Below are 27,369 nucleotides of genomic sequence, written 5' to 3' on the forward strand. Positions count from 1 at the left end.
TGTCTCTTGGTTATTGAATCACTGCCAACCCCTCAGCCCTGATCAATTGTTGTTATAAAGCCTTGTCCAAAATATAATACAAATACCTACATACATATCAATTAAAAGGATGGTTTGCAGTTTATTTTGAACAATTGAATTTACTTGACACATTTATTATTGATAAGAACATGGTTAAAACATCCATACTTTGAGTTTTTTTATATTGCCTCATACTTAAATGTTTTACTATTTTATAGACAGCCAGGCAGTTGTATATTCAGGTAATGCCAGGAGATCACAGTAAAGAAAAGATCTCTGTGCATGGACTTTGATACAGACTACATGTCAGGCTTTCTGAAACAGACACCCTTGTGTGTGTGGCTGGTGGTGTGTTGCAATGTATTATTTAATTACAAGCTGAAAAGTACAAGCTACTGTTTCATTTTCCATGGATAAAACACATTGAGCTTGCATGTTTCTGTGTGTCCTTGTCTCACGTTTTTTTTCTAAAGTATGATGTTTATTGAATCAGAGCAGGTAAAGGGGTCAATAGAACAGTGTTTCAGTAGTACAACTCAAAGTAAAAATGTATTTGAAATCTTTATTTGAAAACATATTTAATAAAGACTAAGACCCGTTTTTAAAAGGGGGGGACATATTTGAATGGAGAATTACACAGAAATCACCAATCAACCATAAGTGAATATTGTGTTCCCCATCAAAACCTTCAAATAATTTTACATAATTTGCATTTGAAACTTCACAATTTTACATATTATGTAGTTCCTTGTTAAATAAGTAAACAGATATTGCACTTGGATAAGTGAGTTCGAGCCAAATCAGTTATTACACTTTTATCCAAAGCGACTTACAATGAGTATACTTGTGCTAAGAAGGTGATACAATATCTCTCTGTCGGTACAGTAAGGATGTTCACAGAACCAAGTGCAGAGCACAAAAAATCTCTAAGTTAACCCATTCCCCGTAGACTACAAAGATAGCTAGGATAAGATGCTACACAACTAAGTACTATAACTAAGTGCGATATACAAAAAGTGCGTACATTAAATGCCAGATATCAATGTTAGGTCCTAGGCCCAATTACAGCATTTGCAACTGTCCTTGAAGACAAGGCTGGCAGGACACTTGTGTGTATAAGTCATCCCATGGGAGCACTGGTAGAAGGACTTGACGTCATTATCATTGCTATAGAGGCCGTCTGGCTGGCCTGCACAGAACGCAGTGCTGGGAACAGGGGCGGAGGTGGTGGTGGTGGGGGGGTTGGGGTTGGGGGTGGTGGTGGTGGTGGGGGGATTGGGGGTTGCGTTGGAGGTGGTGGTGGTTGTGGGGATGGTTGTGGGGGTAGTGGTGGGGGTGGTGGTGGTGGTGGTGGGGGCAGCAGTGGCAGCAGCCGTAGTCTTAAGCGAGGCGTTACCGACGGGGCTAGCGGTGGTGCTGCTGTGAGTGACGTGTGGCTCTGAAGTCGGGACTGTTATCGCTGCAGTGGGAACGGGAAGTGGCCCATCTGGCAAGAAAAGGAACATTCAGCTCCTGTCGAAGATGCTTTGATTGTTATGTCTGTGAAGATGGAGTGTGGAGATGGGTGTTTACCTGAACTCAGAAGAGCGTGGAGGTGGCTCATCAGAGGGTATTTCCCCTGATTGCAGAACTGTCCTGAGAAATCATCTAGATCAAGAGCCCAAACGAACGCTCCTCCATAGTTGTTGGTTTTGAGGTACTCTACCTATGGAATAAAAATGAACAGTTTTAATATTGTCATGCCCAATTTGGCTATTTAAATATTGTTACACTACTTTAAATAGTAGAAAATAGATAGATTTAACAGAGCATTACTTTGCTCTTGAAGCTGTCCTTGTTGTCATATCCCAGCCACTCCGCTCCTTTGGTGGCATATGGAACCTGCTGATCATCTAGCCACCGGACCACACCTTGCTGGATAAAAGTGCAAATCTAAGAGAAAAGAACAACCACGTGTCAAGTGGGACGGTTCCCTGTATATTGTGTATTATGGTGGTTTGTTGTTGCACTCTTGGGTTCTAAGGCTATTGGTTGTGGTTTGTTGCTGTTTGCTTTGTCCCCTATTCATTCTGTTTTCCAGTTGTTTCTAGTACTGGGGAGCAGTGACATAATTGATTGGCCATCAAGAGCAATTGGCGTGCACCTGGGCCCGGGTGCCAACGCCCTATAAAAGCCTGCTTCCCCAGTCCTTACTGGGCGCTGTTCTTTTCATTCCCTATTGTTACGGCTGCGGAATGACGCCCCGCCCTCATGGGTAAAACCTTCAGTTAGTTACACGATTTCTATGCTAATGATCATGTGTTTTCCCCGCGTGTGATTGGCTGATCATTATGTTAATTTGGATGTGCCTTTCCCCGGACGAGATTGGCTGCTGCACCGGAGGGCCGAGGATCCGGGAGTTTAAAGGACGGGCGAGCTCATCATTCGGGGGAGCTGGCTTTGGACATGCAGCTCGCCATATTGGGTCGTGGAATGTTCATTCATTGTCTGATTGAGGCTTTAGTTTGTTCCACGGGAACTGGGCCAGAGAGTTTGTTTAGGGGTTATCGTACACTGACTTGCAGCTATATTTTGTTATACACACTAGACGCAGGGGTGCTGTTCCACCCTTGTATTTTGGGAGTTTCTTCTTGGTTGTGTTCGTTTCTTTGATTTGGACAGCACCCAATGGTCCTTTTCCTGTTGTAGTTTTGCCTCCTATGTTTGTTAAGTTGATTATCACTGTCTCAGGGCTAAATAAACGCTTTCAGTTAAACCAACTACATCTGGTTTTATGTTGCCACCCCTTCCCCTAGCGGGGGACGTAACACCTATTCAGCTCCCTAGCCATGCACACCTCAACACTTCTGTTGAAACAACCCACACACACGCATATAATCCACTCATGCATACACACTCCACACTACTGATTTACTGCCTTCCACATCCCATATTTTGAATCATGATGTGAACTCTTCAATTGGTTTATTTGATAAATACTTAATTTGTTTGGAAAACTGTTGTCTCCCATCTTTTTTGTTGTGTAGCCTGGCGCCCCTAGGCCAGGTGCATAACAAAATGGGGGCTCGACCGTTAGAATTAATTTGTTTGTGCAGTGAGTTTGGAGCGTCAATTTAGTCTCCCTCCTGTATTGGTTTGTGCCACACTGTGGTTTTGTGAAGGGAGTGATGTCGTTTGGAATTCCTTCCGGGGGATTCCTTCGTACCATTGTTTGGTCAACAGTCCGGTGAGTAGACAAAGCAATGTTACATGCTTGTTATTCAGACTTTGGGGAGATGCAGTTAATTGCTATGAGTTGAATTAATCTGTTTAGATTTGAGAAAAGTTTAGATTTGAGAAAAGTTGCCTGGCTTATTGCGAGGAACGTCATACCAAACACTTTTCTAAGCTGATCAAATGAATGTAGGTTGTATTACACCGCATCCACAGGAAATGCTTTATTTCCTGGTTGGATATCCTATCCATCCAACTGTACCTCATAGTAAGACCAGAAGCCAGCCTCTCTTGTGTAAGGGCCTGCAGCAGCGGGCCCGTTGGCTGGGGCTCCGGACTCACTGAGTGGAGACGACAGGTGGAAGGCTCGGCCGTAGGTAGCCAGACCTAAATTCAGTTTGGCTGCAGGCGCTCCCTGGTCCCGCCAGTACTTCATGGCAAAGTCCTGTCGGAGAAAAGCAAACACAGCTTAGAGATAGTGAGGATGCCTCAAAGTGCATTGATACATGTATGCAGACAATGTTACACTTACTGTGTTGAACTGAGCAGCTTTTCCTGTCTCATGCGTCCCCTTGTACAGCGGGCTTTGATGTGCTACTTTGCTCTCCGCACTAGTATGAAAGTCATAGGTCATAAGATTGATGAAGTCCAAGTACCTGAAAAATTAAAAAAAGGACCCATTAATTTCGCCACACAGAATTCTCTTTCAAGGAGAAATATCTTCAAGGAAAATAAAGGGTTTATACTTCGAGATCTGTGCTATTTCATATCCACCATCAATTGTATCTTTCCCAGCAGCTACAGCAGCAGTAAGCATCAGTCTGGGACGGCCTGTGGCTGTGGCCTCTGCTTCATAAGCCTCCATTAGTTCCTGAACAAACCAAAGGACTTCTTTACATGATTGATATAAACATCTTATCAGAGAGGCACAAAAAAAAACAGCGCTGCACAAACTGGACGTTCTTCACCATTCAGCTTTACGCTTTGCCACCAATGCTCCCTTTAATGCACACCACTGTGAACTTCTCAAACCGGTTGACTGGCCCTCCCTCCAAACCCGCCGACTCTGAAATTGGCTCCAGTTTATTTATAAGACACTCCTGGCCTGGGCAAGACTCCGTCTTACCTTTCCTCCCTTCTCCAACTAGAAGCACTTACCGCACAAGATCATCTGAGCTTATCAAACTCATCAACCCACTCACCAGGACTACCTTCGGCCGAAACTCCTTTCATTTTGCAGCAGCTTTTGACCGCAACAACATTCAAGAGTCTAGACATCCTCAAACTTATACGAAACAAATTTAGAAGGGAGGGGGCGCGGGAGCAATTCCAACCGTTCTCAATTGTGGAGGACAAGGGATTCAGAAGTTTCACACAGGCTCTCAATCCTATGTATGTTCCTCCAAGCAGGAAAACACTCACTCAAAAAATTATTCCAAGACTGTATGACGGTCGGAATTACAGCACGGCACCATTATAAAAGGTATACGTAAGCGGTAATATGAAGAGCCGTTTGGGAGCCGAAAGAGCCAGCTCTTGTTGGTGAGCCGTTCCAGCCGATTTTGCGACGTTGCGATTTGCAACTTCAACCTAACATCAACCAGTCACGGCTAATTTAGGGCGCTGTCGCAATTTTAACCAACCGCCGCAATTTTCCCGCAAATTTGACCAATCAGCGGCGTCGTCTTGAACTGACGTCGACCTACCGCCTTATTTCCGTGTTTACTACGATCAAGCGATTCAAGTATTTATGCAGCATATGCGCGTCCAAACAGTATCCTGGTATTCTACATGAAAGCGGGGGAAAACTATTTTGCACTGCATGCAACATTGGGGTGGAACTTAAGCATAAATCTTCCATTGATAAGCATTTTGCCACCGCGAAACATAACTAAAGAACTGCAGGCAGAAGGCAGATCACTATGACACAACCTTGAGACTTCGAAAATAGGGAGGATTCCCAAACTAAAGCGGGGGTCTGGGGGTCCCCCCCCATAACATTTTCAGCTTTAAAGTCATTGTTTCCCGCATTCTGGTGACTTTAAAATAATAAAACCAACAAAAAAATTAGTAAATTGAAACTTCAATTTTATGTTGAATACTTTCATTTAATTTACATTTCATGTCATTACAATTCATATTATTATTACGTATCAATAGAATTCATATCAGTAAATATCATGTTATTATTACATATCATTACATTTCATATCATTACATTTCATATTATTACATTTCATATTATTACATATCAATAGATTTCATTTCATTACATTTTACTGACGCTTTTATCTTAGTAACTTCCAATAAGTCTTATGTTATCACGCAAATACACTAGCTTCTAATAAACAAAACTACCAAGTAAGCTACTACATCATGTAAGTGCTACATGTAGGTTAACATGTAGGTTAACTCTTACCATCACTGCAAATGGGCTGTGAAATTAGCCTATCCCATGTATGCATAGTAAATAGAAAGCTTGGAACATTATCCTTATATGGATTGTTTTTATCATTTTCATTACGAAAAAATAAATGTTTATATGTTTCTAAGGGTATGTTAATGGATTACCTTTCAATATCTGTGCGGCTTTGGTCCTCCCACAGGCATACTTCTTTGCTACATCCGAGTCAGGAAACATGTCCCTTACTGACTTATTTATTTCGTCAGTAAAGCTCAGAGGAATATTATTCTTTGCCACCAACATTGCCATTTTTGTTTCGGCATATATGACTGCATCTGGTCTCCCTTTCCCCAGCAAACCAGCGATGCTTGGCTGAGACTCTGAAGCAGCTACTGTCTTCTTATGTTTGCCTGTATTGGCATGGTGTTTTATGTCCGTCCGACCGCCGTGCTCCACGGAAAAATCATCCATAGCCAGTACCTTTAAACCTTGTAGTAAGAAAAGCGAACTCCGATTTCCATTCATGATTGAATTTACAAGTGTATTTTTTTCTTTTCGGCTCCATTCTCATCTTCTTTGTCTTTTTAAATACTCTGAGGTTTATTCACGAGCGCGGGTAGAATAACGGAAGAAAGAATACTAGAGTAGCGTCAGAGAGACGTCTCTGATTGGTCGCGCCCGCTGTTACCACGGAGCGGCTCGCTCAAACAATATACTTTTCTGAAGAACAGGTTGTTGTGATGATAACGAAAGTGGGGAGAAAGGGAGACAAGATATCTTGTCAGAAATCAGGAGAATTGCGGGAGATTTTTAACAGCGGGAGGAAAACGGGAGAGGATAGTGAATATCGGGAGTCTCCCGGGAAAATCGGGAGGGTTGGCAAGTATGTGACACAGGCTGTTGCATCCAAGTCTACTCCTATGATGTCTCGCTGCAGCTTGTAGGACATGGACATCCAACGTCCAAGTGCTTTCACGTGATTCCACTTGCCACCCCCACTGACGTCACTGGCTAATCGCGCGGGAGAGTTCATTCTCTTCTCGCCTACTCGACTACTTCACCAAGATGACAACGATGGCAAGTAACTAAAATTAATGACTGAAACAACCTAATTGTGATTGCAAAAACATGCGTTTGTGAAATGTGTTTTTGATTGGTCCACTCCTTAAAGGCACCCAGTGCAACTTTATGTAAACATTCAATGAAAAATAAACATTCAATTTCTAGTCTTTTTTACACGTAAGTTTCAATAACTCCATACCATTACATATCGACATTCAAGGAGCAAAGATGAGACGTCGTTGTGTGGTGAGAACTGATAGAAAATCGTAAACAACAACAATCGCTGGTGGGGAGAAGCCATTTTTCCATTGACTGGAAGCCTGCTTCATTTATTGTAGGTTACAAAAAATAAAGAAAATGGCGGCATTGTTGTTGTTATCGATTTTGTATCAGTTCTCACCACACAACGACGTCTCATCTTTGCTGCTTAAATGTCGGTATGTAATGGTATGGAGTTATTGAAACTTACTACGTGTAAAAAAGACTAGAAATTGAATGTTTATTTTTAAGCCTCGAAAGTTGCACTGGGTGCCTTTTAAGCTAACGTATTTATCCACGATAGCAGACAATTTAAATAATAGTTATAATTACCTGCAACTTATTTATCTCAACGAAATTTCAAATAGTAAACTAGACACATACAAATATATATAAACGAAAAAATACGAAAATGAAATGGCTAAAGTTATTGTAAAATTCTGATGTAGTCGAGTACCAACAATCTACTCTCATTGCAGTCTTTGGAAGTTAATTCTGACTGTTATCTTCCACAGCAGGACATAACACATCACAGGAAGTGGTAGTGCTCCACTTTGTTGGAGAATCTCCATACTGAAGGGTAGTACTTCTGAAGCAGATGTGCTGTGAATTCCAATATTAACACAACCGTAACAATGACCTACAAAAACTGTGTGTGTGTGTGTGTGTGTGTGTGTGTGTGTGGGGGTCATTGCAGACGGTTTGCTCATTTCACGGAGGAGGGCAGAGAGATGGCAAGAGGAACTCTACCACCTATCTTCGGTATCCCGAGGTAGGCGCAAAGTGTCCGAAATGGAGGAGACATAATATTTGTCTTTTCTTTATTTTTTTTGTTTGTTTGAAGAGAAGAGCAGCAAATAAAATTGATAAGAATGGATACCAATTCCAAGAAACATATTATTTTAATCGAAATGAAATTATATATTGCTGGTTATTAAGCACACAATATACACCGTAAGAAAATCAAATTAGTTCCGTAAAATCATAGTTATTATATTTGGTCATCACGGGGGGGCCACAGGGGGGGCCAGGGACATGTCTAAAGGGGCACTGGCCCCTGTAGGCCCCCGTCTAGAATTGCCATTGATGGCCCGTGTTGTAGCAATGAAAAGCACCCTGCAAATTCGTAGGCTGTGTGTGTACTCGGGGCATATCCGTCTAGGAAGAATGGTCCATATTGAACCTCACCATGATTGAGAGCATGGTGAATCTCCACAATCCAAACCAAAACTCCAGGCAGGTTGTCAGCCCGACATCTAACCCAGGGTGCCGTCCATTTAAATTAATAAATTAGAATCAGTTAAGTTACTATCTATTGCTTAATAAGGGGAAAAAATTGTGATTTAGCTTATGGCGCACTTATGAAAGCCCTTGCGCAACATTATGAATTTTAAGAACTGGGTTTCAGTGGTTCCCCACATGCGTAAGATAATGTAATAACAGCGCTGTCTTTTCCTATGTTCGAAAGGAAGCACATTTTCATCTCTCCTTGCCCCGATGACGTTTTCCACAAAGGTTAAGTAATGGAGGCATAAAGGTTAGGAGATTTGACTATTCGTAGAGGAATTGGGACACAGCTAAGGAGTCTCACCCATGGTCACCACGTCCGCCATCTTGTCGTCACGTGACAGCACTTGGACGTTGGATGTCTGTCCTACAGGCTGCAGCGAGACCTTCCTCGTCAATTGCCAGCGCGGAAAGAATCACGAATCAATTATTCATGTTGCGATTTGCAACTTCAACGCAACATCAACCAGTCACGGCTAATTCAGGGCGCTGTCGCAATTTTAACCAACCGCCGCAATTTTCCCGCAAATTTGACCAATCAGCGGCGTCGTCTTGAACTGACATCGACCTACCGCCTTATTTCCGTGTTTACTACGATCAAGCGATTCAAGCATTTATGCAGCATATGCGCGTCCAAACAGTATCCTGGTATTCTACATGAAAGCGGGGGGAAATTATTTTGCACTGCATGCAACATTGGGGTGGAACTTAAGCATAAATGGGACCATTTCTCAGTGTTTTCGTTTTTTTAATCAATGTTTTTTTCAGTAATAACTTTATATTTAACATATTACTCGGGGAAAGTTGCAGTAATATCTTAATATTTAGCATCAGGAAAATCGCAACTTTTATCGCAACTTTCACTTCCTCTCGCACTGTGATTGCCACAAAAACCTAAAAAACACTGCAACTTTCATCGCAACTTTCTGGAAAAGCTCACGCAACATCAGGCATTTTAGGCCGCAACAATCTCAAAAAAGGCCCGCGAAATCCTGGAGGGACTACTAAATAGACCCCCTGCTCCTGTTGATTCACAGTTTCTCACTTGCAAACACCCTTCACACACTATATAACATTGACACATCTTAATTATTATTATTATTTGCACCCAGACACACGCATCTGCTCGCATACACACACGCACGCGTGCGCATGCTCGGACAGGCATGCACATGCACACATACACACACACCCATACAACCCTTTCATTTTGATGTTGTCTCCTATTTATTACACCCTGTCCAGACCTTTACGCCCGTCCCCTGACTAGTTTTAGTGCATTTGTGTTTTCTATGTTGTTTATGTACATAGGCTGTGTATTTGTATATCCGTTTTAGATTTGTCTAAATGAGTCATGCCTGTGTATAAAATAAAGGTTAAAAAAATAAATAAAATGCTAGGTGGATAGAGGATCCTCAGTTGTGGCGTTATCCCGGTCTACCCCAACGCCATTTCCTATGAGGTGTGTAAGCCAGTAAACCAATAAGGCCCAGACAAGAATAGCAACAACTTAGACAAGGAGAATAAATAATAATTAACATTGCACTACAGAGCTCACCGAATTTTCTGCTGAAAATTCGGTGAGCTCTGTAGTGCAATGTTAGGTTGAAAATATGTTTTAATAAAGCACATTTTGAACCGTAAATAAAGAAATTAGCATTTCTGATCAAGTTTGAAATGGTTGAATCAAGGGTGTGGGGGGGGTTAAGGTCTTGCGTGTGTCTGTGTGTGTGTTTTGAGGGTGTGCTGGGGGTCATAATTTCTGGTAACCAGGAAATTTCTTTCTTATTCTTTCACACATAGATAATCGAGATAAGCTCACAAAATAATAAGACTTATACCGTCAGTCCCAGTCTTTAACCATTCAGCGGAAAAAAGTTAACAGGCTGATTATAATTAAGGGGGCCAGTCAATGACATGCAGAAGTGTCATCAACACGGCCACTAAAGTGGTGTGAGAAATAGCGACTTTCTACTACTCACTCAAATATAAAAATTAAAATACTACCTCAGGGGTAGTATTAATCCGGAGATTTTCAGGGTACAAATGTCAGGATATGTTGTTCACACTACGGCCCGTCAGGAGAATAGCAGAAGAATATCACACAATTACACGTGTGTCTGAAAGCAGCTAGTGTGTGAGCATTTGATTACATTATAAAATGAGTCAATTTATTGGTTAAAGGGGTAATTGTTCAATGGAAAATGTAGTATACTATACATGCAAATAAATTATTCAAAAACTTTTAATGTTATTCAGGGCTCAAAGTGCATTGACATTTAAAATATGCATGTCAACTACTATTGGTTAGTTTAACATAATAATAACAAACAGCTGAAAATTTTGTTCATTTACAGAAGCAATTTACTGAATGAAACTAAGTGTACCAACAAAGGCAGCAACCTACCTAACTATAGTGAAATAAAGCACGGGCTTGTGTGGGGGAGGGGGAGAGGAAGAAGGGGGTGTTTGAGGGCAAGATTGCAGATTGTACATTGGCTACCTGACGTAAGAGTTTAAGATGTTTATTTTACTATTTTTGCCATAAGAATACGTCATTTTGATTAAACATCTCTTCAAGTGACCTGGCCAGGACAGACAGCAGTAGCCTACAGTCACATATAGCATACACATAAAACATTAGAAAAATAAAACTACTTAAATAGTCGGCAGGGGGAGGGGAGATATCAATATGGCAAGACCTTTCGGGAGGCTCAAGGAGGAAAAGGAATATTAAGTTTCAGCAACAAAGTGTAAATACATTTCGGGAGGCTCAAGGAGGAGAGTGTAATTACATTTTAGCAACAAATTGTAGTCTTGTGGTGAACTCTATAGACATAATTCACCATACTGTGTTATTGACATGTTTTCGTTCTGAGTTATAGGGACGCTGTATCTTTAAGATCACTTGACTGTGTGTTGATATGCCGGTCGGCGCAATGTTTGAATTTAAAGTTTTTTTTTATGATAAAATGAACGGCCTGCTGTTGCCTTGTCGACGTGAGAAATTGTCTCTTCACTTCTTTTATCGCATTTCTACAGTCTATAGAGAGAATGTCTAATCTGGGAGAGTTTGTCGACGGCGGGGCCGTTAAAACAGACGGAAGGGGGGAGGAGGGGAAATCAATATCGCAAGACAGTGCGGGATGCGGGATCGATCTTGCCATTGTCTTTCATCGTCTGCGTCCACACGCATGTGTGTGCAGTGTGTGTCTGCGCCTGCATGTGTGTGCCTGCATGTGTGTGTGATGTGTTTGTATGCGGTGTCCTGCGCTGCCTTTGTCTTGAAACGTCTGCGTCATGCTCGTGTGTGTGTGTGTATGCGGTGCGTGCGTGCGGTGTATGTGTGCGTTTGCGCGTGCTGTATGTGTGTGTGTGTGTGAGCTGCTGGCTGCTTGGCATATGCGCCCTGACCAACTTGTCCGAGTAACATGTTCGACAGGCCTGCTATTTTATAGAAGTAAGATCATATTTCCAATCGATCAATCATTTTAGCGCCTGTAATACAAGAAATACTGCAACTGTTTTGCTCTACATTCTGTTTCTTGGTTAAATATGTGAATGTGACCACCTGGGGAAAAGATAAGGTGCGTTGGATCTAACCTTGCAGAGCAGTGTAAACCTGTGCTTGTCCTCCGCGGGGCTTCCCCTCGCTCCAGGGTATTCCCAGTCTAGATCCAGTCCGTCAAACCCGTGTAGTCTCAGCATGCTGATGGAGGACTGGATGAACGTGCCTCTACTGGCGGGCGTCGCCACCATCTTTGTAAACCTGTTGAACAAATATGAGAAATTATGCTCTGAAATCGGAAGAGAAGCATTTTCTACAAGCATTGAAATGATACACATGGTAATAAATATAAACCATCTCACTTTGCTGTGCCGAAATTCCATCCTCCAACGGCTAACAGTGTCTTCAAGAGGGGATTCCTAAACAAACACACAAATAAGTTGGCGGTTGTGTTTGGTGTTAAAATCAAGGGTTCCTGATTGTCCTGGAAGTGAAGCTCACCTTTCTTTGAGCTTGTTGAAGGATTTGTAGAGCACCTCGTCATTCCATTCAACAGTAGCGAGCTCATTAGCATTGTTCATACCAGCAAAGGCATAAATCAGGTGCGTGCACAGATTTGGGTCTACATCAGAAGGAAGGAACTTTCCAGCACCAGGTCTGTACTGGGACCAGTTGGTGAAGTAGCACCCTAGTCTAGAAGAGGAGACTTGGACAACAATAACATGAAAAAACATAGTTTACCATTAAACTGTGTTGATGAGTTCAGTAATCAAAGTAGATGAACTTTTGACATTCATCAGACAACCTTGTACAGTGTTATGTAATATACGGTTTTGATATTTCTGAACTCACCCACGCTGCCCAGGGCAAAGCAAACACCTTCAAGCAAAGATTCAGTTTAAGGTTCAAATTGAACAACATTTTATGTTGAATTATTGTTAATTTAAGGAAAAGTGTTACCTGCTAGTAGATGTAGCTTGTTCATGATGTTGCCAGAGTTGTGAAAGAGTCAACTTTCAAAATAAGTGAACGGGAGAGAAATAGCTTGGATTTCGGTCGAGACAAAATTAACAAGACACAAATGCCCGGCCTTTATATACCCTGCCCTCCCCCAATAAAGAAAATACTTTACTAGGGCACGTCCACTTCTGCGTTCATTTGACGCGTTAAACCTATAGCTGATATGCAAAGAGGTATATCCCCTGCCCTGCCCTAGTAAGAAAATACTTACTAGGGCACGTCAACTGAACGCATGAAGTTGACAGCAATTATCAAAACAAAAAGCCCATTGGGGTCTTTGTTTTGATAATTGCTGAGCAGCAAATATTTGCACAGCAAATATTTGATGAATGCTTAGGCTCTTTCAAACTTCTAATTCTCAGCTGTGCAATCTTTTGTGTCAGGAGACACTGTGTGGAGGCATCAGTGACTCACTTTACATTTCGCACAATCATAGATTAGGAAGCATTTATGACCATGATGGCCAGCTCCTCTGTCAGCAGGTCAACCAAACCTGATCTTTGAAACAGCTTAAATTTGTTCCTCCAAAATACAATGCCATATCCAGGCCAGCAGGTTCTGCCTCATCATTCACTGAATCATCATCATCGTCTTCAGGGCTGTCCGGTTCCGGGCGACTGACTGGGTCCCATAAACTGCTTTGTGATGGTATGGTTGTTACACTTGAAAAGTACCTGCAAAGATAGTTTTTGAAGCCTTCTCTTCCCACCCAAAGTCTTCTGAGTTATGAGTTGGTCGTCGGTAAAGTGCTACATACCTTTGAGTGGCTTGTGATAGTGTAATGTTCCCGGTGTTCTGCAAATCTATGCTCCCGTGCCCAATTTTGCTACAGTATCATGACTCGATAGCAGAGTCTATCAAATCATGCTGACCTATAAAAAATCCTTCCTTATCGAACCCTATTCGGTAGCGTATTTGATCTGCAGTCCCAATTGCCTCCATCAAACGATGCTCCCATACAGAAACATGTTATTTTACACCACTACTCACCCAATGTACACAGCACATTTTGATGCTGTATTATAACTTATTTGTTGAATGTTCAAAGTATGAAATAAAAAATGTAATGGTGGACTCGTACACCATCAAACAATAAAGGGAGTCAAACAGATTTACATTTTTATCAAAAAGGTAATTTATTTGAAATGGTACAAAACAAGGGGAAAAATAAATGTCTCGATTATGTCTCGACATAATGGCTGTTATTCAAAACCTCAATGGAGAATATGAATGGGATTTTTTACTTCCGGAACCACATTGGACTCCTCTTGTGTCTCCCACGCCTGTTCCGCAATTACTTAGCATACACTTATCTTCCCAGCCTGTAATCCCATTATATTACAATGTAAAGACATATCAACATCACAGTAAAAATAAATTACATCATAAACACCTTAATCATTACAGTGTAAAGAAGTTACATCTTAAACATCTCAATCATTACAGTGTGAAGAAGTTACATCTTAAACATCTCAATCATTACAGTGTGAAGAAATTAGAACTTAAACATCTCAATCATTACATTGTGAAGAAGTTGCATATTAAACAATAGTTATATCCTACGTGCGGTAGAGAAATAATCTGGGATTATAATCCATGTCACCTTGTTCATTAACCTGATCTTAAACAGACATGATTTAGCACATGTGTTTAAGGGATGAGCCTTGTGTAACCAATTCTGTTGAAACAATAAAACATGCGTTAAAGAAATTCACAACAATATCATTGTATGTGTCTGTTGTGTACATTCATAAAGCTAGCAGTGTCTGACTCTAGTATTGACTCGTTAACGCTAACCTCTAAATTAGAGATGGTACCATGAGACAGGCAGACTGCAGGAGGGCCTTTCTTCCTTTGGACACCCTCCTCGTCTCCCCCTCTCATGGTGACCTGAGCCAGACGTCCCTCTGAGGGGCCACTTATACACAAACGTCTAAGGTTTAGCTTTATTTTGACAATATTTACCTTATATATTTATCTACCCATATACTTAACCTTAACATCTAAGTGACCTGAGAGATAGAATGATGTCATTGACCAAAGAGGGATAACTGTCTCATGCCCCTTTCACACCGCCGCAAAATCGGGGCCGGTTCCGGGCTAGTTCGGAGCTAGGGCCAGGGCTTTGGTTTCAAACCGCCAAAGAACCGGCTCCGGCTCCTAAAAACCGGTTCAACTCTGGCCCCACTTTAGAGCTGGGCTAGAACGAGAACCGCTTTTATGCAGGGGGCAGGGGGCGGGGTTATCCCAGGAAGACCAACGAAGGGCGGCATTTTTAAATCACCGAAGTGAACGATGGACGCTAAGACAAAATCACAGTGGACCGTGGAGGAGACAACCTGTCTCCTTGGATTTTGGTCTTCTGCCGAGGTCCAGAAAAAGTTCCACCATTGTTCTTGTTGTTTGAAACTGCGAGTGTTGCTGGTAAAGCGGAGACGTAAGCAAACGTTTGCAGTGACGTCATGACGTTGCTCTCGCCGGCTCCGTGGCTGGCTCTCGCCGGTGTGAAACCAACCGGTTCTTAACTGGGGTAAGGCTGGAACCAGTTTGGAACTGGCCCTAGCACCAGCCCGGAACTGGCTCTCGGTTCTTTTTGGTGTGAAAGCGGCATCAGAGGTCTCCGGTCACCCTAGTGATGTCTGATCTACTAAAAACCATAAGGGGTCTGACCAGAAGACTATCAGGAGGTGTTCTGAATGACAAAGGGAATCCCCTGGAACAGGGCCCCGTTAACTCGGCTTCTTTCCACACTGGTATCAAACATATGGGCAAGGTGTTCCCCATAGTTCCTTAAAGCCTCAATAATTTTCTCCCATAGGACCTGTCTCTTTGTTATTAAATCATTGCAAATCACTCAGCCCTGATCAATTGTTGTTATGAGGCATTTTCCAAAATAGAATACAAAAAGGCTACATGCATATCAGTTAAAAGGAGGGTATTATTTTTTGAATGATTTAATTTACTTAACACATTTATTGATAAGAATGAAAGTAGTATATATACATTTTTAATATCACCTGATAGTTAAATTGAGCTGTTTCACTATTTTAAAGACTGCCAGGTAGTTCTATATTCAGGTAATGCCAAGAGATCACAATAGAGAAAAGATCTCTGTGAATGGACTTTAATACATACTACATGTCAGGCTTTCTAAAACAGACACCCTTGTGTGTGTGGCTGGTGGTGTGTTGCAATGTATTATTCAATTACAAGCTGAACAATACAAGTAACTGATTCATTTTCCATGGATAAAACACATTGAGCTTGCTTTGGTCTGTATTTCCTTGTCTCACGTTTGTATTCTAAAGTATGATGTTTAAAGGAGGCATATTAGTAAACATAGTATATGAGTTCCAGAAAACATGTTTTTGAAGCTGTTTGCTGGAAATAGCTTTCAGGAAAAAAATCTCTCCTACCGCTGTTCCTCTCTGGTTCAGTCCCTTCAGAATACGCTGTTTCTTGTGTCTGCCCCCTTCCTACGTAGGAGGGGGCGCCGAAAACTGACTTGCTTGTAGGCGGGGTACTTTCAGAAATGCATATCTCACTCAGAAAAATCATGTACAGACATTTTTTTCATACAAGTTTGTATGAGCGTCAGAGCCCCAGATAAAACAACACCCCAAATCCCAGGAAAAGTGATGTTTTCATAATTTGTTCCCTTTAATGAATCACAGCAGTTAAAGAGGTTAATGGAACAGTGAAGTAGTACAACTCGGAGCAAAAATATATTTGAAATCCTATTTAATAAAGGCTAAGACACATTTTTAAAAGGGGGGACATTTTTTAATGGCGAAATAAAAAGAATTCACAAATCACCAGCAAGAGAAAATTATGTTCCCCTTGACATCCCTCAAATAGTCGTACAGATAATTTGTACAGATAAAGTACATTTGTCATAAGAAGCTGATACAATATCTCTCGGTACAGTAAGGATGTTCACAGAACCAAGTGCAGGGCACAAAAAATCGCTAGGTTAACCCATTCCCCGTAGACTACAAAGATAGCTAGGATAAGATGCTACACAACACAACTAAGAACTATAACTAAGAGCGAAACACAATAAGTGCGTATGTTAAGTGCCAGTTATCAATGTTAATTCCTAGGCCCAATTACAGCATTTGCAACTGTCCTTGAAGACAAGGCTGGCAGGACACTTGTGTGTATAAGTCATCCCATAGGAGCACTGGTAGAAGGACTTGACGTCATTATCATTGCTATAGAAGCCGTCTGGCTTGCCTGCACAGAACGCAGCGCTGGGAACAGGGGCGTTGGTGGTGATGGGGGTGGTTGTGGTGGTGGTGGTGGTAGGGGTGGTGGTGGGGGTGGTGGTGGTGGTGGGGGCAGCAGTGGCAGCAGCCGTAGTCTTAAGCGAGGCGTTACCGACGGGGCTAGCGGTGGTGCTGCTGTGAGTGACGTGTGGCTCTGAAGTCGGGACTGTTATCGCTGCAGTGGGAACGGGAAGTGGCCCATCTGGCAAGAAAAGGAACATTCAGCTCCTGTCGAAGATGCTTTGATTGTTATGTCTGTGAAGGTGGAGTGTGGAGATGGGTGTTTACCTGAATTCAGAAGAGCGTGGAGGTGGCTCATCAGAGGGTATTTCCCCTGATTGCAGAACTGTCCTGAGAAATCATCTAGATCAAGAGCCCAAACGAACGCTCCTCCATAGTTGTTGGTTTTGAGGTACTCTACCTATGGAATAAAAATAAACAGTTTTAATATTGTCATGCCCATTTTGGCTATTTAAATATTGTTACACTACTTTAAATAGTAGAAAATAGATAGATTTAACAGAGCATTACTTTGCTCTTGAAGCTGTCCTTGTTGTCATATCCGACCCACTCCGCTCCTTTGGTGGCATATGGAACCTGCTGATCATCTAGCCACCGGACCGCACCTTGCTGGATAAAAGTGCAAATCTAAAAGAAAAGAACAACAACTTGTCAAGCATATTGCGAGGAACGTCATACCAAACACTTTTCTAAGCTGATCAAATGAATGTAGGTTGTATACACCGCATCCACAGGAAATGCTTTATTTCCTGGTTGGATATCCTATCCATCCAACTGTACCTCATAGTAAGACCAGAAGCCAGCGTCTCTTGTGTAAGGGCCTGCAGCAGCGGGCCCGTTGGCTGGGGCTCCGGACTCACTGAGTGGAGACGACAGGTGGAAGGCTCGGCCGTAGGTAGCCAGACCCAAATTCAGTTTGGCTGCAGGCGCTCCCTGGTCCCGCCAGTACTTCATGGCAAAGTCCTGTCGGGGAAAAACAAACACGGCTTAGAGATAGTGAGGATGCGTCAAAGTGCAGGGATACATGTATTCAGTCAATGTTACACTTACTGTGTTGAACTGAGCAGCTTTTCCTGTCTCATGCGTCCCCTTGTACAGCGGGCTTTGATGTGCTACTTTGCTCTCCCCACTAGTATGAAAGTCATAGGTCATAAGATTGATGAAGTCCAAGTACCTGAAAAATTAAAAAAAGGACCCATTAATTTCCATTCTCTTTCAAGGGGAAATGTCTTCAAGGAAAATAAAGGGTTTATACTTCGAGATCTCTGCTATCTCATATCCACCATCAATTTTATCTTTCCCAGCAGCTACAGCAGCAGTAAGCATCAGTCTGGGACGGCCTGTGGCTGTTGCCTCTGCTTCATAAGCCTCCATTAGTTCCTGAACAAACCAAAGCACTTTTTTATATGATTGGAATACACATCTTGTCAGAGTGGGCCAAATGCTAGGCGGATAGAGGATCCTCAATTGTGGCATTATCCCGGTCTACTGCAACGCCATTTCCTATGAGGTGTGCAAGCCAGTTGACAGTCCCTGGAGCGAGAACATAAGGCCAAGACAAGAATAACAACAACTTAGATAAGGAGAATAAATAAAAACAAGAAAATGCACGAGTGCTGTAGTGCAAAGTGAGGTTGAAAATATGTTTAAATTAAGCACATTTTGAACCGTAAAGAAATAAATGAGCTGTTCTGATAAAGTTTGAAATGGTGGAATCAAGTCAGTATTACGGTTGTGTGTGTGTGTGTGTGAGTGTGTGTGTGTGTGTGTGTGTGTGTGTGTTTATGGGGGGGGGGGGCTCATCACTTGTAGCAACCAGGAAAAATGTTATTTACGTTACTATTTACGTTCACGATTAGTTAATCGAGATCAACTAACTATTAAAACTTGTACCGTTGTACTCCTTGGAGTCCCAGATTCATCTGACATTTATTTGATAGTATGACGGGAAAAAGATTGTTTACGATTGCATTTAGCTTCTACCTGAAGTACACCGGATATGTAAGAAGCAGCTAGCCTCTAGCCATATAAACGGGGGTCCCCACACACAAACGCCAGATCAATCCATGGAGACATGTAACAGAAATGAATATCCCTCTATCCAAAGTCCCTCCCTCTCTCGCCACTAAACCCAAGACCAAAAGTCCTGCCCTTTCTCTAGCAGTCACGCTCATTTGCATCCCTCCTTCCTCAGGCTTCTGTTCCGGCGTTCAGGCGTGAATGTGACCGCCTGGGGAGGAGGTTACCCATAAGGTGCGTTGGATCTAACCTTGCAGAGCAGTGTAAACCTGTGCTTGTCCTCCGCGGGGCTTCCCCTGGCTCCAGGGTATTCCCAGTCTAGATCCAGTCCGTCAAACCCGTGTAGTCTCAGCATGCTGATGGAGGACTGGATGAACGTGCCTCTACTGGCGGGCGTCGCCACCATCTTTGTAAACCTTTTGAACAAATATGAGAAATTAGCTCTGAAGTCGGAATACAAAAACAAATACATACTCTACAAGCGTTGAAATGATACACATGGTAATAAATATAAACCATCTCACTTTGCTGTGCCGAGAATCCATCCTCCAACGGCTAACAGTGTCTTCAAGAGGGGATTCCTAAACAAACACACAAATAAGTAGGCAGTTGTGTTTGGTGTTAAAATCAAGGGTTCCTGATTGTCCTGGAAGTGAAGCTCACCTTTCTTTGAGTGCGTTGAAGGATTTGTAGAGCACCTTGTCATTCCATTCAACAGTAGCGAGCTCGTTAGCATTGTTTATACCAGCAAAGGCATAAGTCAGGTGCGTGCACAGATTTGGGTCTACATCAGAAGGAAGGAACTTCCCAGCACCAGTTCTGTACTGGGACCAGTTGGTGAAGTAGCACGCTAGTCTAGAAGAAGAGACTTGAACAACAATAACATGAAAGTCATAGTTTAACATTGATCTGTGTTGATTAGTTCAGTAATCAAAGTCGATGTAGTCAGAACTTTTGACATTCATAAGACAACCTTGTACAGTGTTATGTGATATATGGTTTTGATTTTTCTGAACTCACCCACGCTGCCCAGGGCAAAGCAAACACCTTCAAACAAAGATTCAGTTCAAGGTTAAAAGTGAAAAACCCATTTAATGTTGAATTATAGTTAATTTAAGGAAAATTGTTACCTGCTAATAGATGTAGCTTGTTCATGATGTTTCCAGAGTTATGAAGGAGTCAACTTTCAAAATAAATGAACTAGAGAAATAGCTTTGATTTCGGTCGAGACAAAATTAACAAGACACATATGCCCGGTTGTATATACCCTGCCCTCCCCTAATAAAGAAAATACTTTCATAAGGCACGTCCTCTTCTGCATTCACTTGTTTGGTTCAACCTACAGCGGTTGAAATACATAGAGGTATAGCCCCTGCCCTGCCCTAGTAAAGAAAATATTTCAGTGGGGCACGTCAACTGCAAGCATTCATTTGACAGCAATTATCAAAACAAAGAGCCAATTGGTGTCATTGTTTTGATAATTGCTGAGCTGCAAATATTTGATGAATGCTTATTCTCTTCCCCCCTTCTAATTCTCAGTTGTGTAATCGTTTGTGTCTGGAGCCACTGTGTGCAAACAATTGTGACTATTTGATGCTTTACACTCCGCACAATCATAGATCACTAAGCCTTTATGACCATGATGGCCATCTCCTCTGTCAGCAGGTCAGCCAAACCTGATCTTCGAGGATGCAGGCCAGCAGGCTCTGCATCATCATTCACTGATTCAACATCATCATCTTAAGGGTTGTCCTATCTTCCGGGCGATTCACTCAGTCCCTTAAACTGCTTTCGTGATGATATGATCGTTACACTTGAAAAATACTGGCAAAGATCCTTTTTGTAGCCTTCTCTTCCCGGTATAAGTTGGTCCTTGGTAAAGTGCCGGCTGCATACCTTTGAGTGGCTTGTGATAGTGTAATGTTCCCGGAGTTCTGCCAATTTATGCTCCCTTGCCCGATTTTGCTACTGTATAGCAGGACTCGATAGCAGTCTATCAAATTATGTTACCCTATAAATAAATCGAACTTATGTGTTTGGTAGCATATTTGATCTGTAGAGCCAATTGCCTCTATCAAACTATGCTCCCACGAATAAAATCACATTATTTTTACACCACTGCAAGAATATGGGGAGCATATTTCGATGCTGTATTATAAAGTATTTGTTGAAGTCTTCAGGGGTACAGTATGTGCAATGTATGTTATAATAAAAAAAGCATTTAAAGAAAAGCATCATAATCAATTAAACTAAATTATTATTTTACATAAGCGAGATTTTACATAAACAGAAACACCTTTCCTTTACTTATGTAGCAGGGTTAATGCTTCCCACTTGCCATTGCCAGCGAGATCCTTGCGCTGGCTGTGGTAGTGGGAGCCTTGGTTGGAGTGCTAGAGCTCCCCCTAGCGGAATGCGGGGGTTGTATTGTACGTTGCTGCCTCCTCTCCTCAGTCTATGTATACCCCGGCTGGGAGAGGTAGGTAGTCAGAGCAGTTAAATATGAATCCACACTTTGGCGATGTATTACGGGAGTCTAATTGTACATAATACTGTATTAATACTTGGTTGCTTGTACATATATATATTGTGTTCCTTGGAATCGGTTATTACATTTAAATGGACTTTAGGCTTAGGATCGCTAGCTTGGCTACCATGTGCTTTGGTCGTAGCTACTTAGCTAGCGTGGACTTCGCCAAAAATGTGTAGGCTACTTCAGCTTGTCTTTCTCCCATGTTAGGCTGCCATTGTGAGGGTTCTCAACGAGCATTTCCCCATGTTAAATATTCCACCAGGTATGTCACCAAACGCCCATTCAAATATTAATTTGTTTAATGTGATATTTATTTCCATGTAAATGGCTAGTCTATGTATACCCCGGCTGGGAGAGGCTGCCATTGTGAGGGTTCTCAACGAGCATTTCCCCATGTTAAATATTCCACCAGAATAAACGGCTGGCTGCCAATGGTTCCATCGTGGTCTCAATCACAACGCAACGAGAGAGTACGCAACCGCTACACTTAGGCCAAATTAACTGACGCACAATCCTGTCAAGTCTTCCGCACCCCAGTGTGTCCACTTACATCATTTCGAGCTAGGTTTAGCACAGATTTCCTGAACTTACAAGGAACGACTAACTGTACAAAAGTGTTGGAAAAAGTCTCTTGTTGAAACAAAAACCTTCTACACAACAAACCATTTTGCACAAAGTAGGAGGACTCAACCTACGGTTTCCCTTGAGAAGCTAAAACAAATTAAGGCTGAAGAGATGAGTCAACTGACTGTTTTCTAATCAATTCTTCCCGTGAAACCTTGGACAAAACAGGCAAAGAACCGCTCTCAATTTTGACTCTCAAGCTCATTCAAAGAAGACAGGGCACTTCCCCAAGAAGCCACCAGGCCATAACCTTTGGCATTTTCATTCCTCTTACGAAGCTCCAATCAGTCATATTTCATATGGCCTACCTTCTTACAATAATTGCAAGTTACCTCTGCTCTGTTGGTGGGAGGACGCCTAGAGTGAAGGGGGGAATGAGCGCGGAGGTTCATTTCCACCGTGATTGACTCTAAGGAGGATGTCGTGTTCTATTATGTTGGCTTACCCAACCGCTACTAGGAACACGCTTCTGCGCAAGCACAAATTTATCTGCAAGAACAGAAGCCTCATCATGCTTTTGTGCCTCCTGTTTGTTCAGGGACACAGTGACAGCTTTGGGGAGAAAGTTCTTGAAGTCCTCCAAGAGAAAAAGTTGTCTTAGGTCTTCCCTGCTTTGAACTATCCGTGCACTGCACCACCTGTAAAACATGCCTTCTTTCTCACATGCAAATTCAACCAAAGTATGCTGTTCTAGCTTCTTAGCATTCCTGAACTTGATGAGCCTCAGGGACCAGCTCGAAGGCGTGCAGTATGCTGTCTAACTATATCATACTGAGCAGCTCCGCCATACTCGGACAAAAGCCTCCTGGGGCTTCCCAGTAGACACACACTGAAGCAACGATGGCCACATCTCTTTGGGCCAATTAAGGGTGGGTGCTACCCTTAAATATTTATCGACCTCCTTCTCAGAGAAGGGTGGAACAAGAAATATATTTTTACGCACATCAAACCATGTTCAAGCACACCGACAGGAGAGGGCTGAGGCGACAGTCGGTTTAGCCCGTTTTCAAGCGTCGTCATTGACAAAGCAAGCTTCCGCTCATCGTTCCCCCCATCCCCAACTCACTCAACAAGCTAAAACGGCAATCACAATTCACAAAAATAGCTATGTGCTAAGGCCTAAAAAAAAAAAAAGTTTGGTTCCTGTTGGTTGTCAGTTGAGGTCATGGGTAGGTAGGGAATTTATTTTATTTTTTTATTTTATTTTTTCCAGCGGCAGCGAATGATAGGTAGGTTGTTTTCATTTAAAAACGAGAAAATTCGCTCATCCTTGTACAGAATGAAGAGGTGCTGTACCAAAACGTGATTATAGTTAGCATAAAAAAAAAAAAGCACATAAATTGACAGGGTCGGTCGGAAACCGGAACCAAACAAAAAATGTTTTTAGGCCTAAGCTACCTATTCCCAATAGGCACTTATGTAACACAAGCTAGGCTACCTTTAACAGCAAAGAGTTACAAAGCGGCTACAAAAGAAACGCAATCCAAATTGAGGCATAAAGATAATACAGACTGGGGAAGAGAGCTGGTGGGGAAAGAGTTTTTTCAACAACATGTTTAAAGCCAAGGTTCCTTTCCCCAATTCCTTCTCCACCATGGCCGAAATAACCCCCCCTACGAGTTTTTACTTGTTGTGGAAGAATCGGAGTCCGAGAACCTGACGCAGTCTTTAACATTCATAATATCTGAGAATATCCTCGTCAGTTTGGCCGCGGCACAATGAGTGAATAAAGATCGTAAATCGTAGATCGAGAAATACGTTTATTTTGACAGATGTTACTACTTTACAACCTTGTTGATGACCAACATTTAGAAAAACATGTACTTTTTATTCAGCATTGGGTGAAATCGAAGCGTAGTGTGTACTGAATGCATGTGGATGATGATACACTGATTATAGGGGGTAACTACATGAGCATGACTACGGCTTCCTCCAACTTCTTCGCCACCTTTTATATAAATCGCTGTTTCTCGTTTTCCGATGGCGACAACAACACGACTATCGTCTCCTTATACTTCTGACTCAAGGCCCCCGGAAAAGATCTCGAGCCTCCGCAGAACGCTTAATCCAATCCCAATCCGATTGAATGTACGATTTGACTATCAATCAAATAATCTCTATGCACGTATTTTAATAATCCAATCATAGTCCGACTAACCCAATAATTCGATTTTCGCGAGTGTCACACTGACTGTGATACACAAGGCAGTGAAACACAATAATGATCTGATAGGCTAACAACCAGTACCAACTAGACATAAATCTACCTATAGCAAACTGCTCCCCAATATTTAGTTTAGCTAAACATCTAGAACATTTAAATTCAAACAAATCACTCAATTTCAAACTGCTTCACAAAAGCCCAAGTTACAAAAAGAAGCAATTAAGACTAAGAACGCAAGACCTGCACAACACAGTAACTTTGAATGACCTACACGTTCACATGCAATGAACGTCATTCTATCTAAAAATAGACCAATGCATCTTCCACAAACAAACCGGTTTTTCGTTAAAAGTTAACCAACTTGCACAGCGAACAGCAGCAAACTAACTTAGCGCTAATTCCCCCTGAAAGGTGTCTAAGCAGACGACTGGCGTCCTGATTACCTACCCAAATAAACCAACTGTATAGCTCGCTCTTCTGAGACCTGCCGGCCTCGGGGCGACTGGTTATTGCCCTCTCTGAACTCGATACAGTATGTTGGTAAATTGCACGAATGCCTGCCCCTGACAGAAGTTAAAACAACACAGGACCTGGGCCCCGTTTCCCGATAATGATGGATCCACGCTCGTACGATCATTCTAACGATGGATCTTGCGATCCATCGTAAATATCTGTGGAGCGTTTCCCGAAAATCCTCGGCGGGAAACCACTGTTTTTGGTTGCGAAATTGCGCCAGCTGGGCATTCCGTGGTATTTCATGTGTTTTAGGGCGTATTCGCACCAGGAAAGTCCTTGGTTCGATCTCTTTGGTCTGGACCAAAACGCAATGTTTATTTTTTGGTTCAGTGCGGTTCCTTTTCACATTGCAATTTTTTGCAGCAGTCCGAGAATTTGCACGTTTGTGCATAGATCGTTCAATCGGACAAGACCGTCGGGGGCGGGGTGCCGCCCTCGTTGTGATTATGCTGATTGGTTTCATACAGTTACAAATATTTGTAGTACCTACTTTTGGAGCATCAGAGGCGTTTGGCACAACGTCGATTTTATGATGTCATGCTATCCGCGCACTGCTCGAACGCTTTCTCCCCCATCCTTGTATTGTACTGAATGTATTCAATGCATCCGAATTATTATAAGTGTTCTCCAACATACTTTATATGTTGGTGTCTGCCCAAATATCCAAAATACATTTTGTCTTCGCTAGATAGATAGATAGATAGATAGATATAGATAGATAGATAGATAGATATATACTTTATTAATCCCGGGGGAAATTCAAGTATCCAGTAGCAGCCGAAAACACACATAAAAACAGTGCAGATGGATGTGCAAAAATACAGATATAAATAAATATAAATAAATAAATAAATAAAATGTCCATTGTTGTTATCTATTGTCCTCCCTGCCTTTACTGGGAGCTGTTGTACAGTCTGATGGCCAGGGGGACGAAAGAGTTTTTTAGTCTATTAGTGGAGCTGGACTGGGACAGCAGTCGGCCACTGAAAACACTTGTGTTGTCCAGGATGGACAGCAGTTTGTCAAGGGTCCTTCTCTCTGCCACTGTCACCAGAGAGTCCAGCTTTGTTCCCACTACTGAGCCAGCACTCCTCACCAGTCTGTCCATTCGACCAGCGTCTCTCCTCCTGCTGCTTCCTCCCCAGCAAACCACAGCATAAAAGAGCACGCTGGCCACCACAGACTGGTAAAACATCTGCAGTAGTTTTTTGCAGATGTTGAAAGACCCCAGCCTTCTCAGGAAGTACAGACGGCTCTGCCCTTTCCTGTATAAAGCTTCCATATTTGCTGTCCAGTCCAGCTTGTCGTCCAGCTGCAGTCCCAGATATTTATAGGTCCTGACCACCTCCACATCGACCCCCTCGATGGACACGGGTTGGAGATGTGGTTTCTTCCTTCTGAAGTCCATCACCATCTCCTTGGTCTTGGAGGAGTTCAGCTGCAGATGGTTGGACCTGCACCACCTCACAAAGTCCTCAACCAGGCTCCTGTACTCCCCCTCCCTTCCATCCTTGATACAGCCAACTATCGCAGTGTCGTCTTGAGTATTTCTGCACATGGCAGAGCCCAGAGTTATGCTGGAAGTCGGATGTATACAAGGTGAAGAGGACGGGAGAGAGCACGGTGCCTTGTGGTGCTCCGGTGCTGCTGACCACAGTGTCTGACGTGCAGCCCTTCAGTCTAACGTATTGTTGTCTCTCTGTGAGGTAGTCCGTAATCCATGTAACCAGGAGTGGGTCCACTCTCATCTCTGTCAGCTTGTGTTGCTACATGTTGAGCCACGGCACATTTTTAACGGGTCTGATAACTTGATGCTGGTCTGATAACGTGACTTTGATCTTTGAATTTACCGCGCTAATCAAACAATATAAATTAACAAGTAGCAATGGGAGTCTGTTGCCTCCCACAGGCATATTATTTTTAGAACTGGGCAACCCGCAACAGGGTTCCTTTGGAAGCGAACCGGCTGTTTGGTCCGCACCAGAGTTCGATGGTTTGTATTCACACCAGCCCAAAAGGTCCGCACCAGAGATTTTTTGGTTTGGTTCGACCAAACAAGGCAGGTGTGAATAAGCCCCTAATAAAACGCATCCAATACATGGAATTTCCGACGGTGACGCCACTGAGGCTATAGTAGGCTAACGATGTTCTAAGCATCCTCGTTAGCTACGAGCGTTTTCACGAAGTTCGTTACCAACAATGTTTTCGGGAAATAGTTACATCTTAAACAGTTCAATCATTACGGTGTGAAGAAGTTACATTTTAAACCTTTCAATCATTACATTGCAAAGAAGTTGCATATTAAAAAATACAGTTATATCCTATGTGAGGTAGAGAAATAATCTGGGATTAAATTCCACTCGTCATCTTGTTCATGTCTGATCTTAAACAGACATGATTTAGCACATGTGTTTAAGAGATGAGCCTTGTGTAACCAATTCTTTTGAAACA

At 42.4% G+C, this 27,369-nt stretch overlaps 2 protein-coding genes across 2 annotated transcripts; both read right to left on the bottom strand.

Annotated features, from left to right (window-relative positions):
* Nucleotides 1-97: 97 nt before the first annotated feature.
* Nucleotides 98-12,825, bottom strand: LOC132465631 (chitotriosidase-1-like). The gene is made up of 11 exons (XM_060062350.1): nucleotides 12,714-12,825; nucleotides 12,606-12,632; nucleotides 12,255-12,459; nucleotides 12,116-12,172; nucleotides 11,849-12,014; nucleotides 3,981-4,105; nucleotides 3,767-3,890; nucleotides 3,497-3,679; nucleotides 1,837-1,953; nucleotides 1,594-1,726; nucleotides 98-1,507 (listed from the first exon to the last, which is right to left on the bottom strand). The coding sequence occupies exons 1-11, from the start codon at nucleotides 12,736-12,738 to the stop codon at nucleotides 1,074-1,076; spliced, it is 1,596 nt and encodes a 531-aa protein (XP_059918333.1). The 5' UTR covers nucleotides 12,739-12,825; the 3' UTR covers nucleotides 98-1,073.
* A 4,008-nt stretch (nucleotides 12,826-16,833) lies between these two features.
* Nucleotides 16,834-20,276, bottom strand: LOC132466376 (acidic mammalian chitinase-like). The gene is made up of 11 exons (XM_060063627.1): nucleotides 20,212-20,276; nucleotides 20,102-20,128; nucleotides 19,745-19,949; nucleotides 19,606-19,662; nucleotides 19,332-19,497; nucleotides 18,318-18,442; nucleotides 18,113-18,236; nucleotides 17,843-18,025; nucleotides 17,573-17,689; nucleotides 17,324-17,462; nucleotides 16,834-17,120 (listed from the first exon to the last, which is right to left on the bottom strand). The coding sequence occupies exons 1-11, from the start codon at nucleotides 20,234-20,236 to the stop codon at nucleotides 16,873-16,875; spliced, it is 1,416 nt and encodes a 471-aa protein (XP_059919610.1). The 5' UTR covers nucleotides 20,237-20,276; the 3' UTR covers nucleotides 16,834-16,872.
* Between the last annotated feature and the right edge of the window lie 7,093 nt (nucleotides 20,277-27,369).

The sequence above is a fragment of the Gadus macrocephalus genome, chromosome 1 (assembly GCF_031168955.1).
Source record: "Gadus macrocephalus chromosome 1, ASM3116895v1".
NCBI classification, from domain to species: domain Eukaryota; kingdom Metazoa; phylum Chordata; class Actinopteri; order Gadiformes; family Gadidae; genus Gadus; species Gadus macrocephalus.